The sequence below is a fragment of the Lemur catta genome, chromosome 16, assembly GCF_020740605.2.
Source record: "Lemur catta isolate mLemCat1 chromosome 16, mLemCat1.pri, whole genome shotgun sequence".
Classification (NCBI taxonomy): Eukaryota; Metazoa; Chordata; class Mammalia; order Primates; family Lemuridae; genus Lemur; species Lemur catta.
Genome location: NC_059143.1, coordinates 23,281,260 through 23,299,335, shown reverse-complemented (window position 1 = coordinate 23,299,335; position 18,076 = coordinate 23,281,260). Strand labels below are relative to the sequence as shown.

At 40.0% G+C, this 18,076-nt stretch overlaps 1 protein-coding gene across 3 annotated transcripts in view; it reads right to left on the bottom strand.

Moving 5' to 3' along the window:
• Positions 1–14,682: 14,682 nt before the first annotated feature.
• The window catches only part of RNF138 (ring finger protein 138), a 30,702-nt gene continuing 27,308 nt past the window's right edge, over positions 14,683–18,076 (bottom strand). For all 3 annotated transcript variants that reach the window (XM_045527350.1, XM_045527349.1, XM_045527351.1), the window contains one exon: positions 14,683–16,974. In XM_045527350.1, coding sequence (XP_045383306.1) covers positions 16,906–16,974 — 69 coding nt within the window. In that variant the 3' untranslated portion in view covers positions 14,683–16,905. The remainder of the gene's footprint in view (positions 16,975–18,076) is intronic.

Below are 18,076 nucleotides of genomic sequence, written 5' to 3'. Positions count from 1 at the left end.
AGCAAATGCAAGGCCCTGAGTTGAGAATACAACTGACATGTTCAAAGAACAGCAAAAGTAACCATTTGGCCTCCTAACTGGTCCCTTCCTTCAGCCAGCGTGGCTCCCCCTTCCACATGTACAGAGTGATCTGTCCGAAATGCAAAACACCATGTCCCTTTCTGGGTTATACCCTTCAGTAGTAGCCTGGACACTATAAGATTAAATCCAATCTCTGCAGCATGGCACTCGAGGCCTTCCGGGCTATGTTTACTACGTTGACTGTGTCTCCTGCACCTTCCATCCTGGCACTCCACGTGCCAATTACACCAAGTATTTATGGCTTCCCTGCACAACCCTTCCCAAAGCCTCATCCCCCAAACTGCTTAACACCCCCATACTAATGCCTAATTACCCTTCAACTCTCAGCTTGGGCACCATCTCTTCCGGGGAACTCTCCCCGAATTCCAGCTTGTGCCCAGTGCCCTTCCTCAGTGCTCTGACAACATCACATCCAAATGCCCTGCACGTGACAAGGGCTTGATGAATTGGTACATCTAATTGATTAAACTACATTAGATGATATCTCGAAGTCCTTTCTGGTACTATGATATTGAGCAAGATATTTTCCTTTTGGTAACAGTTTTATTGCGATATAATTGACATACTATATAATTCACTCTTTTGAAGTGTACAATGCACAGTGGCTTTTAGTATATTCACAGTGTTGTGTGACCATCACCACAATCGATTTTAAAACATTTCCTGACCCACCACCCCAAAAAACCCTGTACCATTTAGCTGTCACTCCCTTTTTCCTCACAACCTCCCCAGCACTATGTAGGCCTAATCTACTGTCTGTCTTTATGGATTTGCCTATTGTGGACATTTCATATAAATGGAATTGTACAATATGTGGTCTTTTGTGTCTGGCTTATTTGAATTAGCATTGGCTGGGTGCAGTAGCTCACGCCTATAATCCTAGCACTCTGGGAGGCTGAGGAGGGAGGATCGCTTGAGGCCAGGAGTTCCAGACCAGCCTGAGCAAGAGCGAGACCCCGTCACTGCTAAAAACAGAAAAATTAGCCAGGTGTGGTGGCACAGGCTTGTAGTCCCAGCTACTCAGGAGGCTGAGACAAGAGGATCCCTTGAGCCCAGGAGTTTGAGGTTGCAGTGAGCTATGATGATGCCACTGCACTCTACCCAGGGTGACAGAGTGAGACTCTGTCTCAAAAAATAAATAAATAAATAAATTAGCATAATGTTTCAAGGCCCATCCACGTGTAGCATATATCAGTACTTCATTTCTTCTTATTTCCAAATAATATTCCCTTATGTGGATATGCCACATTTTATTTTTTGAGACAGGGTCTCACTCTGTCACTAGGGCTAGAGCGCAGTGGCGTCATCATAGCTCACTGCAGCCTCAAACTCTTGGGCTCAAGGGATCCTCCTGCTTCAGCTTCCCAAGTTGCTGGGACTACAGGCATGTGCCACCACACCCAGCTAATTTTTTCAAATATTTTGTAGGGACTAGGTCTCGCTTGCTGTTGCCCAAGGTGGTATCAAACTCCTGACCTAAAGTGATCCTCTCACCTCGGCCACTCAGAGTGCTAGGATTACAGGCGTGAGCCACCGTACCCAGCCTGGATCCCATTAGTCTTCACAGAAGGTCCACGCTATAGTTGGCTGGAGATCTTGAATGAGAGAACTTTTCATTCAGGTCAGCTGACCCTTGGAAGGACCACTGTGCATAGCAAACCACTACCCCTCTGCCCTCAAAGAGCCCCTTTCAAAAGCAAGACTCTGGCCTTGGCACTTGAGGTAGGTTTGAAATGTGACTTCAGAATAAAGTCACAGTCATTTTCCTCTTCACTCATCATCACTCCCAAGCTATATCTTAATTTTTAAAATAATATGTTTAAAATATCGTGTGATTCTGATTCTTTTGGGGAAATGACAAATAAAAAATAAAATAGTGTGTGATTCTCAAACTTATTTTTTGTCATCCAATTAAAGGTGTGGGCCGGGCTCGGTGGCTCACGCCTGTAATCCTAGCTCTGGGAGGCCGAGGCGGGTGGATCACTCGAGGTCAGGAGTTCGAGACCAGCCTGAGCAAGAGTGAGACCCCGTCTCTACTAAAAAAATAGAAAGAAATTATCTGGCCAACTAAAATATATATATACAAAAAAAAATTAGCCGGGCACGGTGGTGTATGCCTGTAGTCCCAGCTACTAGGGAGGCTGAGGCAGTAGGATCGCTTGAGCCCAGGAGTCTGAGGTTGCTGTGAGCTAGGCTGATGCCACGGCACTCACTCTAGCCCGGGCAACAGAGCGAGACTCTGTTTCAAAAAAAAAAAAAAACAATTAAAGGTGTGTGAAAAATCTACTGGCTATAATATGTTTGAACATTTACATATTCATGGTAGCTACAGGTTGTATTTTATTGTGTTTAGATGATTTTTTTTTTCTTGAGACAGAGTCTCAAGCTGTCACCCAGGCTGGAGTGCAGTGGCCTCATTACACCTCACTGCAACCTCCAACTCCTGGGCTCAAGCGATCCTCCTGCCTCAGCCTCCTGAGTAACTGGGACTACAGACATATACCACCATGCCCAGCTAATTTTTTGTTTCTTAGTTGCACGGCTAGTTTTTTCTATTTTTAGTAGAGATGAGGTCTCGCTCTTGCTCAGGCTGGTCTCGAACTCCTGGCCTCAAGCGATCCAACCACCTCAGCCTCCCAGAGTGCTAGGATTACAGGTGTGAGCCACTGCACCTAGCCAAGATGATTTTTTTAAAAAGAAAATAAAATAATGTCTAAGTCTCTGACTATACCCAGACCAATATACCCTGCATAATCTTTCAAAAGTTTGGCCTTCACCGGGTCATTGCCCTGTTCAAAGGCCTGACTCTTTGAGCATGTCCCCAGCATCTGCCCCTCTGCATCTCAGCCTTGTCTGCCCACCACACCCTCCTGAACTGCTGCTCTGGCCACTCTGCTCTGCTCACGTCTCCTGAATACACTTTCCCGACCCTGTGTCCTGGCCCCTGCACCAAGATGCTGCCCCTCCTGTCGCTATCTAGGTACAATTCACCTTCCAAAGTCCAGGCCAGTGCTTATCCCCTCTGTGAAGGCTTCTTCTCTCCTCTGAGCTCTTACAGCGTTTATTTTTGCCATACATTGTTGAATACTTATTCATGGACATGTCATCTGTTTCCGAAAAATTATAAGTTCTTTGAAGACTGGATGATACCATACCTTTTGCCTTATATCCATAGGTTTTACTCTATGCTGGTCTGAGGAAATATGATTTCTCTAAAATATAATTTTGATTTGTCAGATACTTAAAAAAAAAGCTAAGTTTTAAGTAGTACCTATGTAGTTTACTATACCTAACATTTCTTTTTAATTACTTCAGTAATTTCCCATGTTTGAGTTGGGTAAGATTGAATTTATAACCAATCTTTATTAAGTGCCTACTCTGGGCAAGGTACTGGAAATATGATAGTTCAGACATTGTGTTGCCTGTGATAAAGTTGCTTTGGGAGGCTGAGGCAGGAGGATCGATTGAGCCCAGGAGTTCAAGGTTACAGTGAGCAATGACCATGCCATTGCACGCCAGACTGGGTGACAGAGAGAGATCATCTCTTAAAAAAAAAAAAAAAGTTGCCTTCTAGTAATCCAAAGTTTCATGATCATATTATAAAAACTGGTGTTCAAATCATTCATTAGAAGGACATGTGGACGTGGTGACAGTATATAGCAAAACAGGGAAGGGGGTTGGGCAAGGTGGCTCACGCCTGTAATTCTAGCATTTTGGGAGGCGGAGATGGGAGGATCACCTAAAGTCAGGAGTTTGAGACCAGCCTGAGCAACATAGCAAGACCCTGTCTCTACAACAAATAGAAAAATTAGCCAGGTATGGTGGTGCATGCCTATAGTCCCAGGTACTCAGGAGGCTGAGGCAGGAGGATCACTTGAGCCCAGGAGTTGGAGGTTGAAGTGAGCTATGATGATGCCACTGCACTATAGCCTGGGCAACAGAGTGAGACCCTGTCTCCAAAACAAACAAACAAACAAAAAAAAAAAAACAGGAAAGGGGATCCTGAGCTTCATAGAACCCTGGACACAGCAGGTTTGCTCTGAGAAGCCCGCTGTGGCTCTCTACGCTAGGTTAAAATTTTGCTCAGCTACTATGTCCACACCTCCCATTTCCAGACCCTTTTTGTGTTTCCCTCCAGTTCAGTTCAGTAAATATGTATGGAGCACCTACTGTGTGAAAGGCATGATGGAAAAGCACTGACTCCCTGATTTATCAATAAATGCTAATTATTATGGTAACACATTAATACAAATATATGTTATAGATACAATCTATAAAAATACATAAACTTAAATATGTATATTTTATAAGCAGAGTAGAATCTAGCAATTTATAAGACGGTGAGGTTCTAAAGTAAATAAGTTAAGTGAAATAACCCTTGGGAAGTCCTTAAACAGCCTGGAAAAGCATCTGTGAGAGCTAGGAAGGATGTGAGGCTGAGGAAACAGCTAACTCACACTTGCATAGCAGACTCACTCTGGGGCTAACGCTTCTTGACAGTGATACTCTTTAACTGTGCATTTGTTGAGACTTTGCTGTGTTATGTGCGTGTTGTTCTAGGGTGAACAAAATTATAAAGATGTGTGCAGCAAGTTCCACCAAACCCTGGTCTCTTTCTTCTTTCCCCGTTCTAATGGCCCCAATATACCTGCGCTCTATTCTCTAGCCTGCCGTAGTCCACACGGTTGGGTCTTTGAACGCTCCCTATGTAATGTCATAGTTCTGAGCTGCCACCTTGTGGCTGTTACGTGTATGTATCTTAATCAGCCACTAGGGTGAGCTTGCCTGGCTACACTCACAATTTGATGCCATTCCTTTTGCTTTCTGCCTCTTCAACACCGCCACTAACTGTACCTGGCACTTAGGAACAATGTGTCACTTATGTGACAGATAAATCGCAGAAATATGTGCTTCCCTCCCCCAGAACTGCTAGTTTTCCTGTCGTAGAAGCATGAAGCTGGATTACAATACTTACTATCTTTCAAGATAATAAGTCTATCAAGAGCTTAAAATCATGGAAGGGTGCACATTACTTTGGAATCTAGTCATAATTATAGTTTTTTCCCAAAATCCCTTGTAATATTTATTTTAAAGCCTCAGGATCCCACAAGCAACAGCAAATTCCTTTTACAAGCATTTATTGAGCACCTATTAACTACTGCCTTTAGGAGTTCCCAGCCTCTTGAAGGCAACACGTGGGACCACAGGGCCATTGCTATGATGCAGGTGGAGTTTTGCATATTGGGGGCCTGGGAAAGAGAACTTGAGTCTCTCTGAAAGGGTCAGCAACGTCTTCACAGAAGAGTCCAAGCTGAGGCTTAAGCCAGAAGGTCAAGGGGCCAAGGTCAAGGGGCCACGGTGGGGACAGGTTAGACATTCCAGGCAGAAGGAAGAGCACCGCCATTTTGGTGAGGAAACGCATACGACCCATTCTGGGACTCGATCCCCAGGGTTTTGCCAGCCCAAATAGCACTCCAGGTCTTGCTTTCAAGCATGTACTTAAACATTCTTAGGAGAACCCCTCTTTTTATCCCCCAACCCCCCCCCACCCCCCGGCAAGCAAAATCTTATACTGAACCATAAGAAAGTTCTGAATTACAGTTTGACCAGCTGCTGCATTATCCAATATTTGTGCTTTTTTTTCCTTAATATAGTTTTCCCATTTCAAAATTACTTATTCTAAAGCAACATTAGGTCTTTTCACAGCCCATCCACTCTTCAAACTGGACTGGAAACTGGTTGACACAGATGTCTCCAAGAAGCCACCGGGAAAAGAACTTTTGGTACCTACTAGGGGAGGAAGAAAGAGGGGAAAGGGAAGGTCCTTTTGCCCTTGTCCCAATAGTACCTGCCCACAAGTTAGCTCGGCGATGGATAACCCATGAGCAGCAAACCCTTAGGAGCCTCCGAAACTATAAGGCGGCCACACATAACATAGCAGGTGTTAGCTATATAGTAATAAGTAATATCCCACAAAAAGGGAAACATGGTTCTAATGTATCTAAATTTTGAGTGATTCACAAATTATAAATCCATTTACAGTGTTTAGTGGATGCATAGGAGTATATATTTCCCCAATCATTAAAAATCAGCTACTGGCCGGGCACAGTGGCTCACGCCTGTAATCCTAACACTCTGGGAGGCCGAGGCGGATGGATTGTTTGAGCTCAGGAGTTCAAGACCAGCCTGAGCAAGAGTGAGACCCCATCTCTACTAAAAATAGAAAGAAATTAGCTGGACAACTAAAAATATATAGCAAGAATTAGCTGGGCATGGTGGCGCATGCCTGTAGTCCCAGCTACTCGGGAGGCTGAGGCAGGAGGATCGCTTAAGCCCAGGAGCTTGAGGTTGCTGTGAGCTAGGCTGACCCCATGGCACTCTAGCCCAGGCAATAGAGTGAGACTCTGTCTCAAAAAAAAAAAAAAAAAAAAAAAAATCAGCTACACACTATGTGGGGAGGTCTAAGAAATTTTGATAAATTCATGAGATTGACCTTTCATGAGAAGTCCTAGATTAGTTCTGCACCTCTGTTTTTGTCTAGTTAATGCCTACTCCTCCTTCAGAGCTGGTTTCAGCTGGGATCTTTTCTGTGACCTCCCTGACATAACCAAATCACGTGCTCTCATAGCATCATCATGTACCTCTCCTCATAGCACTCAACACAGTTGCAATTTTAGGGTTGTGTGTGTGTGTGTGTGTGTGTGTGTGTGTGTGTGTGTGTGTGTGTGTTGTGTTTGTGTGATTGTATAATGTCTGTCTCTCTCCCATTACTGTAATATCATATGGGCAGGGGCTATGTCTTTCTGCTTAATACTGTGTGTCCAGAATTAAACTAATCGCTCATTAAGTGAATAAGTTCAACAAGCTAAAGTCCTGACTTCCAGCCCTGGGAGATAAATACAGGGAAGGCATGTCACCGTAGACCACCTAGGGCCTTGGTGGCTGGAAGATAACTCCAGAGACCTGGACCCAGAATTAGGTCTCCTAGGAGGGGAGAGCCAGACATGGAAGGGAATATGGTGCTCATAATTGTCTTCTGCCTGCCAGCCAAAATCAAGGGCAATCAATTCCACCTTTTGTGGACAGCCCAGAGTGTCAGAAAAATCACTGGATTAGGAACTAGACAGTGAGTTCATGTTCTAGATCTACCTGCAATCAACCTGTTATATATTAAATATACACCCTTGGATCAGTTACCTAACCTCGAATCAGATTCCTTATCTGTAAAAGGGGGATGATGTCTGGCCTGTCTACATCATCACTGTGAAAGTCAAGCAAAGTGCCAGGTGCAGTGGCCCATACCTGCTGTCCCAGCTACTCAGAGGCTGAGGAAGGAGTATCACTTGAGCCCAGGAGATCAAGTCTAGCCTGGGCTTTAAGATCCTGTCTCAAAAAAACAAAACAAACAAACCAAAAAAGCCCAGAAGTACATTAAAATAACAGTATTTAATAAATATAAGGGTGATATTTTTTCTAAGTACAGTAAATCTTCACTTGATGTTGTCAATAGGTTCTTGGAAACTGTGACTTTAAGTGAAATGACATACAATGAAACCAATTTTACCATAGGCTAATTGATATAAACAAGAGTTAAGTTCCTATGGCATATTTCTGGTCACAAAAATATCACCAAACTTCTAAATAGAGACCAAAGCACTTCTAATATTTGAAAAAAGAAAGAGTGCAGAGCAGTCTGAGCTATATGAGCTATGCAAAATTTATCAAGCCCAGAGAGAGTTGAGTATGAGACTTCATGGTCATCATGGTTTGCAGCACCCCCACCCATGCCTGGGGGCTACTGTTTAAAGGCATCTTGCTCCTGACTAGCTGCCTCACTCATTACCTTTATCTTCAAGTTCCTGGAATTCGTGCTACAAAGCCAAGGTATAGCAATCAATAGCTTATGCTATTGTAATGTAAATTCTTGGTAAACAACCAAGAAACTGTCCTTTTTTAAAAAAATTCCACTAGGCCAAGCATGGTGGCTCACATTTGTAATCCTAGCACTTTGGGAGGCCAAGTCAAGAGGATTGCTTGAGGCCAGGAGCTCGAGACCAGCTTGGGCAACACAGACCTTGTCTTTATTAAAAAAGAAAAAATAAATAGAAAAACTAGCTGGTGCACCTGTAGTCCTAGTTACTTGGGAGGCTGAGGCAGGAGGATCACTGGAGCCTGGAAGTTCAAGGCTGCAGTGAGCTATGATGGCGCCACTGCACTCCAGCCTGGGTAACAGAGACCCGGTGTCTTAAAATAAAATAATAATAAATTTTAAAAAACAAGATAAGTATTTACCCACTTTTTGGTGAATCAGTGAGTGATGGTGTCAGTGGGTCAAATCAAGGAATAAATGTTTCCAAAGCAAACATTGTCAGGAGCACCACTGTAAGCTCACCCCAAGGGCCATTCCAACTATGGCGCTGGGCTAGCTAAACAGAAGCCATCTTGCTTCCAGTGTGCTTTCAGTTTGTTCTGTCGTAAAAGTTTAGAATTAACCTGCTTGCTTACACTGCTGTTGGACACAAGGTTAGAAAATAACCTTGAGGAAAAACAGATCAAGAGTCCGGTATAGGCCAACCGCAGACTGCTGATGACAAGATCCACCAGATGACCTATTGTTTGCTGATAACCACTAAAAGCAAGTCATGCTGACTTGCACAAAGCTTGTTTTCTGCCACCAACCCCCTTTACCCCTTCTCTTTATAAGATGCTCAGTAAGCAGAGGAGATGAGATGGTCTTTGACAAAATAGTCCCCCTTCTCCTCAGGATGCTGCCACTTGAATAAACCACCTTTTCTTCACCAATCCCCATCTGGTTCCAGCTGGTTCTCAGGCAGTGGGCAGCTGAACCTGCATCCAGCGACACAACCATTTGTATTCAGTCATTCCTTTATTTTCTAAGCTGCTTTATCTAATTCAGGGTCACAGGTGGCCAGAGCCTGTCCCAGCAGCTCAAGGCCAAGGAGGGAACCAGCCTGGGACAGGGCACACTTACACACACCCACACTCACACTAGGACCTTGTAGACAAACTGCAGAGCCTCCATGCACAGCTTTGGGGTGTGGGAGGAAACAGTGTCCCCAGGGAAAACCCACGCAGACGTGGGGAGAATATGCCAACTCCACACAGACAGTGCCCCTGTGGGAAGCCAATTTTTTTTCTCATCGATGCTATAACGACATTGAAGGAAGGGATGTGACTTGAGAATCTGTTGTACTTCCTGTATGATTCACCTCTTCAGCTGCTCCTACTTTACAGCTCATTCCTTATCTTTCCTCTTCAAACCTTCAGTTTTTTCCTCATGTTTCCTTATGAAATAGTTTCTACAGTTTTTTGGGATATTGTCTACCTATTAATTGTTATTGATTGTGTATCTTAATAATTACCTAAAAATGAACCCAAGTTCTCAAAGGCCCACGGAGACTGTTCTTCTTAATCCCTTAGTAGCTCAGTGAACGAGAGCTGATACTCTTTCTACCTGCTGTCACAAAGCAGTTCAACAAACACTTACTGATTAACCCACTACGTGTTAGATGTCAGGCAATATCAAATGAGTAGTACAAAATCACAGCCCTTAAAAATTTCTTAACCCCGGCTGCACGTAGAATCATTTCAGCCCTGCTTCTAACTAAATCAAAATCTCTGGAGGTGGGACCTGGGATATGATTGCTTTTCCAAAGATTCCCAGGTTATTCTGTTGAGCAGACAGTGTAGAAAACCACTGACCTAGTTGTGAAAGAGCCGTACACAAATTAATTGTAATGCTCTGATAGAGGTATGAACTAAGTGCTATTGAAATAATAAATTCTGCTTGGGGCTCAAACAATATAAACTCCATGAGGGCAGAAATCTTTTGTCTGCTTTGTTTATTGATATATTGCAAAGACTAGAACTTGCCTAGCATAGCCACTCAATTCGTATTGTCGAGGTGTTGCTTTACAAGTGAACAAATAGGCTAGGTGTGGTGGCTACACCTGTAATCCTAGCACTCTGGGAGGCCGAGGCGGGAGGATCGCTCGAGGTCAGGAGTTTGAGACCAGCCTGAGCAAGAGCGAGACCCCGTCTCTACTAAAAATAGAAAGAAATTATCTGGACAACTAAAAATATATATAGAAAAAATTAGCCAGGCACGGTGGTGAGCACTTGTAGTCCCAGCTACTCGGGAGGCTGAGGCAGGAGGATCTTCTGAGCCCGGGAGTTTGAGGTAAGCTAGGCTGATGCTGTGGCATTCTAGCCTAGGCAACAGATTGAGATTCTGTCTCAAAAAAAAAAAACAGTGAACAAATAGGATTTCAGCAAGACACTATGCAAAAGGCATTCAAAGCAGAGGCACTAAGTAAAAGAAGAAAAAACACAAGAAAGTAAGGGCAGCATAAGTGGGAAGAATTTCCAATAGTTGACTGAAGCTAAACTGTAGATTGCACAATGGAGACTAGTATAAAAGTGCTTTGATTTCAGTGCTAAGGAATTTGTTCTGTAGTGTGCAAAAACTGATAAAGTATCAAAGAACAAAACAGTACACAATTTATAGTTTTCAAAAGTAACACCCAAGTTCGAAGGTTATCAAGCATTTCTCATTATGGACCTGCATTCCTATGAACAAGATGCCTCCATTTTTATAGCAGAAGGAAGTTGATGAGGTTAATCTTCCTGTGCTCAAAACTCCTGTAATAGATTAACCAAAGAAGCTTAACTGGTAGGTGCCTGGCTTTCGTTATAGAAGAACAAGACACAAACAGAGATTAAGCTAGAGATGCAATATTGGAATATTGGATTTATATACTGAAAATAAGTAACATTGCTGGGAACAAATATCTCTTAAGCTAAAGCAAATTATCAAACTATTTAGGTACAACAGAAAAGAATTCAGAATTAAATGTCTTAATAGATTGGGAAAAAATTCTTTAAAGCAAAATTTCACTTTGCAGGAAGACTTAAGAATTACTGGGAGGAAAAATCAGATTTCAAGTTCAGACTAAGGTAATATAATCCTCACGCAAGAGACTTTAAAAAGAACAAGTTACTAGAAAGGATATGCTAACAATATTATCATAAATTGACTCCAATGAGGAGGGAAAGGGGGAAATATTTAAAGAAATCAAAGTAACTGCCCATTCTAACGAGATCAAATTTTTTTATGGGCTCAGTCTTGTAAATGGGACATATATGCAAGGATGAATAGCAGTGATGGTCTGAAATTCTCATGAATCATTTCAAGAAGGTTAGTACCCAGGATATCTAAGACTCTTGAAAAATTCTGAATATTTTAATTTTTAACTTTTTAGAGAGATATTTTTGAAACAAGAAAAAAAAAGATAAGTTTTCTGTTTGGAGCAGAAGATAAAATCTCATTTATACTCCAGTAGTTCTCAAACTCTGGTGTGCAAGAGAATCACAAATGTCATATTAAAACACAGACTTCTGACCCCAAACTCCGAGTTTCTGTATCAGAAGTCTGGGAAGGGGCTTGAGAATCTGCTTTTCTAATACGTTCCCTAGTAATGCTGACGCTTCTAGGACAGGCAGCACACTCCAAGACTGATTGAGTGCATGTCTTGGTTGGGGTTCCTCAAGTAGACCCTAAAACAAGGATTCAGGTGTAAGTAGTTCATGTGGGAGGTACAGAAAACACTTGTAGGGAGGAGGGAAATGAGACATGGAACAGTAAAATACAGGCCTCAGAGTTATCCATGCAATGGGCAAGGGAGAAAAGAGGAAAGTAGGTGGGATGTTTATACATCAGCTTCCATCGGTCATTCATTGAGTATTCTTGGATCCAAGAGGTGATGAAAGGGATTGGCTAATTGTGCAGCACTTCCAGCCTGCAGGGCTTCCAGGCCTTGGGAGGAAGGCCTCATCAGAGGCAGAGATGCAAATTATCCCTACTATGTGCTAGGCATTGCTACGTCTCCCCCTCTGAATGGTCTGTTGCTGCTGTGTCCTCATGGAGCTTACATTCTCAGGAAGACCAAGAAGCAGCTATTTACATGTTTAATTCTAACTGGGTTAAGTGCTGGAAGCAGAACAGGGTGCTCTGGAGGATACAGCAGGACCAGAACAGAACTGGGCAATCAGGGTACCTTGAACAATTAAGGTGAGAAGTGAGCTTTCTGATGAATGGCTGATGGCTAGATGGGGAAGGGAGGGTGAGGGTGGTGTTTTACATTGAGAAACCAGCATGTGTGAAGACCCCCCTGGTGGGACTGAGTATGGCAACTTTGGAGGAACAGAATATATGGCCAATAGTGGCCCAGTCTCTAGGAAGGAGAGTGGTGATAGATGAGGCTGGGAAGGTTAAGCAAGAAGCAGACCATGGAGGTTTGTAGGCCAAGCTAATAATTTTTGTTTCTTTTTCTCTTGAGAACAATGGAAGTCACTGGATGATTTTTAACCAGAAGAATAAGAAATTTGAGGATATATACTTAGGGGAACAAAAGTAGATTCAGGAAGGCTGGCTGCAGTCGGGAAATAGGAATAATATCTTTGGGGAGTGAAATGACAGTGGATGGGAGGAAAAACAGAGAGATTCAAGAGATATTTAGGAGGAAAAATCAACAGGACTTGTTAATGAATTAGATGTGTGATGTAAGGAAAACGCAATTGCCAAGGGTGATTCCCAGGCTTTTGGCTTAAACAAGTGCTGGACGGTACTATAATTACTAAGCTTCGGAACAGGAGAGAACCAGATGTGAGAAGAGAAGTTGGTCTTAGCTGTTATGAGTTTGAGATGCCTGTGAGATCATCGGAGGTGCTGAACAGACTATATGTGTCTCAGAGGAAACATGCAGATGAAAATTTGAGGTTGGTTAACATAAAGATGGTAGTTGAAACCTGTATGAATATGATCACTGATGTATATAATGAGGGATGAGAATCCTTGATCTCATGATAAAGTAAAGGAGGACAGGACTGAGCCTTGAAGAACTCTGACATTTAAATGCCCGATCTTAGGAGGTGAACCAGCAAAGTAGTCAAAAGGAAATCAGAGGAGGGCCAGGAGAGAAGGATGCCACACATGCCAAGAGAAAGCAATATCTCAACCCGGCAAAGTGAACTAAGTACTGACTGGCTATGAGAACTCTAGGAAATACGGGACTTTTCAGCGTTAAAGTTCTAAGGCTACAAATCCTGGCTTCCGTATCTTCTAAGGAAAATAATATTTAACTAGAAAGAATGGCAGAACATAATAGGAAACTGAAGCTCAAGATACATGAATAAAAGCAAATAACTGCTTCAGATGAATTCACATCTCTAAGTCCAGATCCACTGCATCCCGGTGTAAGGATGAGAATGAAACTTCATGACATTAACTGCTAACAACATTTCATATTAAATCTCCCCATCCAACCTGTAGAAACCATGAAAAGAACAAAAGGGGTACCTGTCTTCCAAGATCTATTTCTGCTAAGATTTGATCTTATAAGTAACCACAGCATCCTCATATATTGCATTTCTTCCTTTCCTGCTCTGTGCCTGTCTCCATAAGTTTTCTTCTAGAGACAATGATTTCTTCATGTTAATTACTAAGAACCAAGCAAGTTAAAAATAAGGTGGGTTAATTTATCTTCATAACTCCTGGGTATACATTTGGTTGAGAAATGATCATCAGCTGATTGTTCTTCATAAGATTATTCTAAAACATGTTTTATTTAGAATTCCTCATTGTGTGGGATATTTGTACTTAGAGACAAAGACAGTAATCTTTCCACAAAAGTTGAGGCTAACAAATAAAGACTGAAAATGATTTAGGTTCTGTATTCTTAAAGGAAAAGAAAAGAATTCCAGACTTTCCTGACAGGATTTTACAGACTGAAGTAGGACTTGCCAGATAAAAATACAACTGGTTGACTTGTACTGGATACACAGTAATAAGGATAGCAGGCACTATGCCAAGCACTTTGTATATTACCTCATTCAATCCTCACAAACCACAGAAGTGAGAGACTAAGAAATTTGTCCAAAACCACACAAACATTAACCTGCAGAATTATCAAAATCAGGCTGTCGGCCCAAGAAACTAGACTCTGTTGTTTTCAGGCTTACAGTCTTCCAGTGAAGATCTATCTACCCTCTCTTCTGTCTGTATCTGCTGCAACTCTTTTAGTTTCTATTGGTAGGTTTAGACTCTGTTCTCAGAATAGTCCTTTATATACTTATTAAAATCTTGTAACTACAAAATGTCTTGAAAAGAAACCATCCGATGCACAGCTTACACAAAAGGTCATAATACTTAGGAAGCAGCTCGATAGGTATATGACATTGTATTTTGGCAACACATTCTTATAGCCCTGATATCTTACTTAAGGGTAATTTCTCCATATAAAGTGTTTATTAACCAACTAGTTTTCTGCCTGGCTGCTCACAGGGCTTGAAAATCTTGCTGCATGGACATTCCCTAAAATAGTGTTATATGGTGATTAACATTTGAAATGGACAAAATAGGTTTATAAAGTTAAATCCAACATACAGCATCAGCATGTGGTAGCTTTCTCCTATCCACTTTTTTAAACTGCAAAATAATGGGTTATTTCCTATATGTCTTTCAGGGTGAGTTATGAGAGTTAAATGTTTGCCTCTAGACAAAATTTTAATTAGTCACACAAGTAGGAGAAAACCACTTTTAATTGAAAAATAAAGCAATACATTTCAAATAAGACTCTGTGTTTAACAACATAAACTGTAATTTGCTGAGAAACAGCTTTCCTAAGTGGTATTGTGAAATTTAGGTTATCAGAGTATCAACAGAGTTTCCAACCTTTATCCTGACTTAGTTACAATATTAAAAATAACTTTTTTCCATAAATTTAATTTCCATAAATTAAATCTCTATAGCCTATCCCTATCACCAATGGACTGACAAAAGGAGAGATTTTAAACAATCATTTCTATAATGAGTTCCCAGATAAAAGCAAATAATTTTCCTTATAAAAAAGCTTATATGTGAGACACACAAAACTTAGTATTTAACTCAATTTCCACAAAACTTCAAAATACAATTTCATCAAGATGATCTCTACTACAATTTTCCCTTAAAGTTCTCAAGTCCCAAAATGGTTTTAATTTGACATACTGGACATATTAAACTTTGAAAGAAATTACTAAAGTTATTGCTTTAAATTAGAAAAAACTATGGTCAAAAGTCTCTTTAAAAAGAGTTCATTATACAGATATTCTTATGTAACTGCAGAGAAAATGTTCAAGCACATAGTAAACATCACTCTTTAAAATGACAGAACAAAAGCATATGTTAAGATGTATGGCTTTTTTTGAGATTGTTACAACTATACATAAAGTCATTACTGTTTGATTGAAAAAGGCTTTTACAAAACTCCACTTCCAAAATTAATATTTTTATTAAATCAAGTTTAAAAAATGTCCACTGTAGAAAAGTCAACAAGGGTTTTAACAAAACCAAAATATACCTTTTTAGACAATATATGTATATATTAGCAGCAAACTACTTCTGAGATTTTTATGTTCTTTTAGTTATTTTAAAGAAAGCATAAACAATGTATATTAGTAAGGAATGTCAGCTAACCCACTCTTCATCCTTTATTCTGATTTAAGCCTTCTAAAAAATGCTTTATGATTCTTATTAATGAATACTAAGAACAAACCCATGTTTGACTAAAAAGTAGCAAAACAGGGTGGCTGGTAGAATCTGTCTCACTACTTCATAGTCACGCATTGTCTTTGAGAATAACAAATGAGCACCATATAAATAGGTAATTGTGTGTCTGTGTAAACTCAATTTTTAAGGTGTAATAGCAGCCAACTAGATCAGTTAGCATGTGACTCTCACTTTTTAAACATTTTGATATACAAAATTTTAATCAAAACAGATGAACACTTCAATCTATTACTTGTCTACTTTTAAAATCCTTAATAGAAATTCTGTATATAACCTGACAAACTGTACACATATGTGTATATATCTTTAGCTTTGAATGAATTTCTAAACTGAGATGAACTAAACTTCTCATTTAAATATATCTGTAGAATATAGTATCACCAACTGAAAGTTCCTAATACAAGTTTCATCTCAGCTAATCAGAAATACTGGCTACTGAAAATTCTGAGGTTAAGCTGTTATTCAGCTTAGCATAGTCCAAGTTTACAAATTAGTAAAACAAGACAGAAATCACCAACTGCCCATCAAAGAAATAAATTTTTTCTCTTGGTATTTCCTTCTACTAGCAGACAGAAAGTATCTTTACAATGAGCTTTAACTTTGTAACGAGTTAAAATTATTACAGAAATCTCACTAGTCTTCAAAAATATTAAACGTTATATAAATACAATTTTCTTATAGTTGAATTCTTCAGCTAGAATCTGTATTTTAAAAATTTCCTTTGGATTGTTCCATTTAGTACTTCAAGTTTCTATTTTGTGACTCTGACAACTGGCTCAGATTTGTTAGGTTTACATCAATCACATCTTTCAGAATTTGCTACTGTGTGTTATCTGTGTACAATAAAGTAAATGGGAGGAAATGTACCAAATTTCAAAAGCAACATAATGAAAAACTCAAGAATATGTAATATAAAAAAAGAAAAGGTACAACAGGGATTCCCTTTTCACCATTACATTAGTGAAATATAATCTTTTTTTGCTTTCAAAGCTAATGTCATAACTTTCATTTTTTAACTTATCAAGAGGATGAAGTTTTTAGATGGCCTACCTTTATTTTTCAATCAAAAAACTAAAATAATAGACTGAATCACTTTTATTAATATACACATCAAGTTATTGAAACAGTGACTTCATGTAGTTTTCCCCTTAAAGATGGCACTTGCAGGTACAAAGATGCAGAGATGTATACAGCCTTCAGATGTTTACTTGAAAAGATTCTTCAACAGCAGTTTGATATTGGGTTTCCTCATCTAGTTGAAGATTCTAAAAACAATAACATTAACATGTCAACAGGAAAAATATAACTCAACTACTCAGTACTTTGCCCGATACATTTACATTTCTTGATACACATTATATACACTCAAGACAGTTTATATAAAACATATAGTATCCTTTAAAATACAAGATTTAGCCAGGGTGGTGGTGCAAGCCTATAATCCCAGCTACTTGGAAGGCTGAGGCAGGAGGATCACTTGAGCCCAGGAGCTCAAGACCAGCTTGGGCAACTCAGCGAGACCCCCCATCTCAAAAAATAAAATAAAAGATTTAAATACCTGAACTTTAATAAAAAATTAAGTTCACGTGTAATTATTTAGGAATAACTAATAGAGAGGATAAGCAGAGAATGAAATTTGAGTTTTAGTGCCTAATGATAAGTCATTAATCGAAAGTGCTATCAACTGTAAAGCAAGGTGTGGTGGTATGAGCCTGTGGTCCCAGCTACTCAGGAGGCTAAGGAAGAAGGATCACTTAAAGCCTAGGATTTGAGGCCCACCTGGACACCTGGGCAACACAACAAGACCTCATCTCTTTAAATTTAAAAAAAAAAAAGTGAAGTTAATTGTAACACACAATCATAAGTGATACATTTTATGTCATCTCTAGAAAAGAATGCCAAATGTCTGAAAGTAAACTAATTTTAAAGAAAGTAAGTCAACCAATTTTGAGAACATAGATTTACATAAGCCTTGGAAAGGCAAGTTAGATGGCAAACTTAATTCTCATTTGGGCAAGGGTATTTGTTCCAGGTATTTTAATAACATAAACACCATTTGTTCATTTATTTAACAAATATTTATTAAATCCTTGCTAGTTGTGCTAGGTCAAAGGATTATAAAATCCATAAATCCCAATCCCTGACCTAAAGGTATTCATAATCCATTGTGTATAAGGTAAAAATTACGAGCAGTAATGGTCTTGAATGAATTTTAAATATTTTGTGCAGGGGCTGGGGCAAGAACCATTATCCAGAAGCCAAGCATTATAAACAGACTACAAATTAACAAAATAAACACATATGTGGATAAAAAGTATTTCAATATATAATAAAAAAGAAAATAAGTATTTATTGAATTATGAGTTG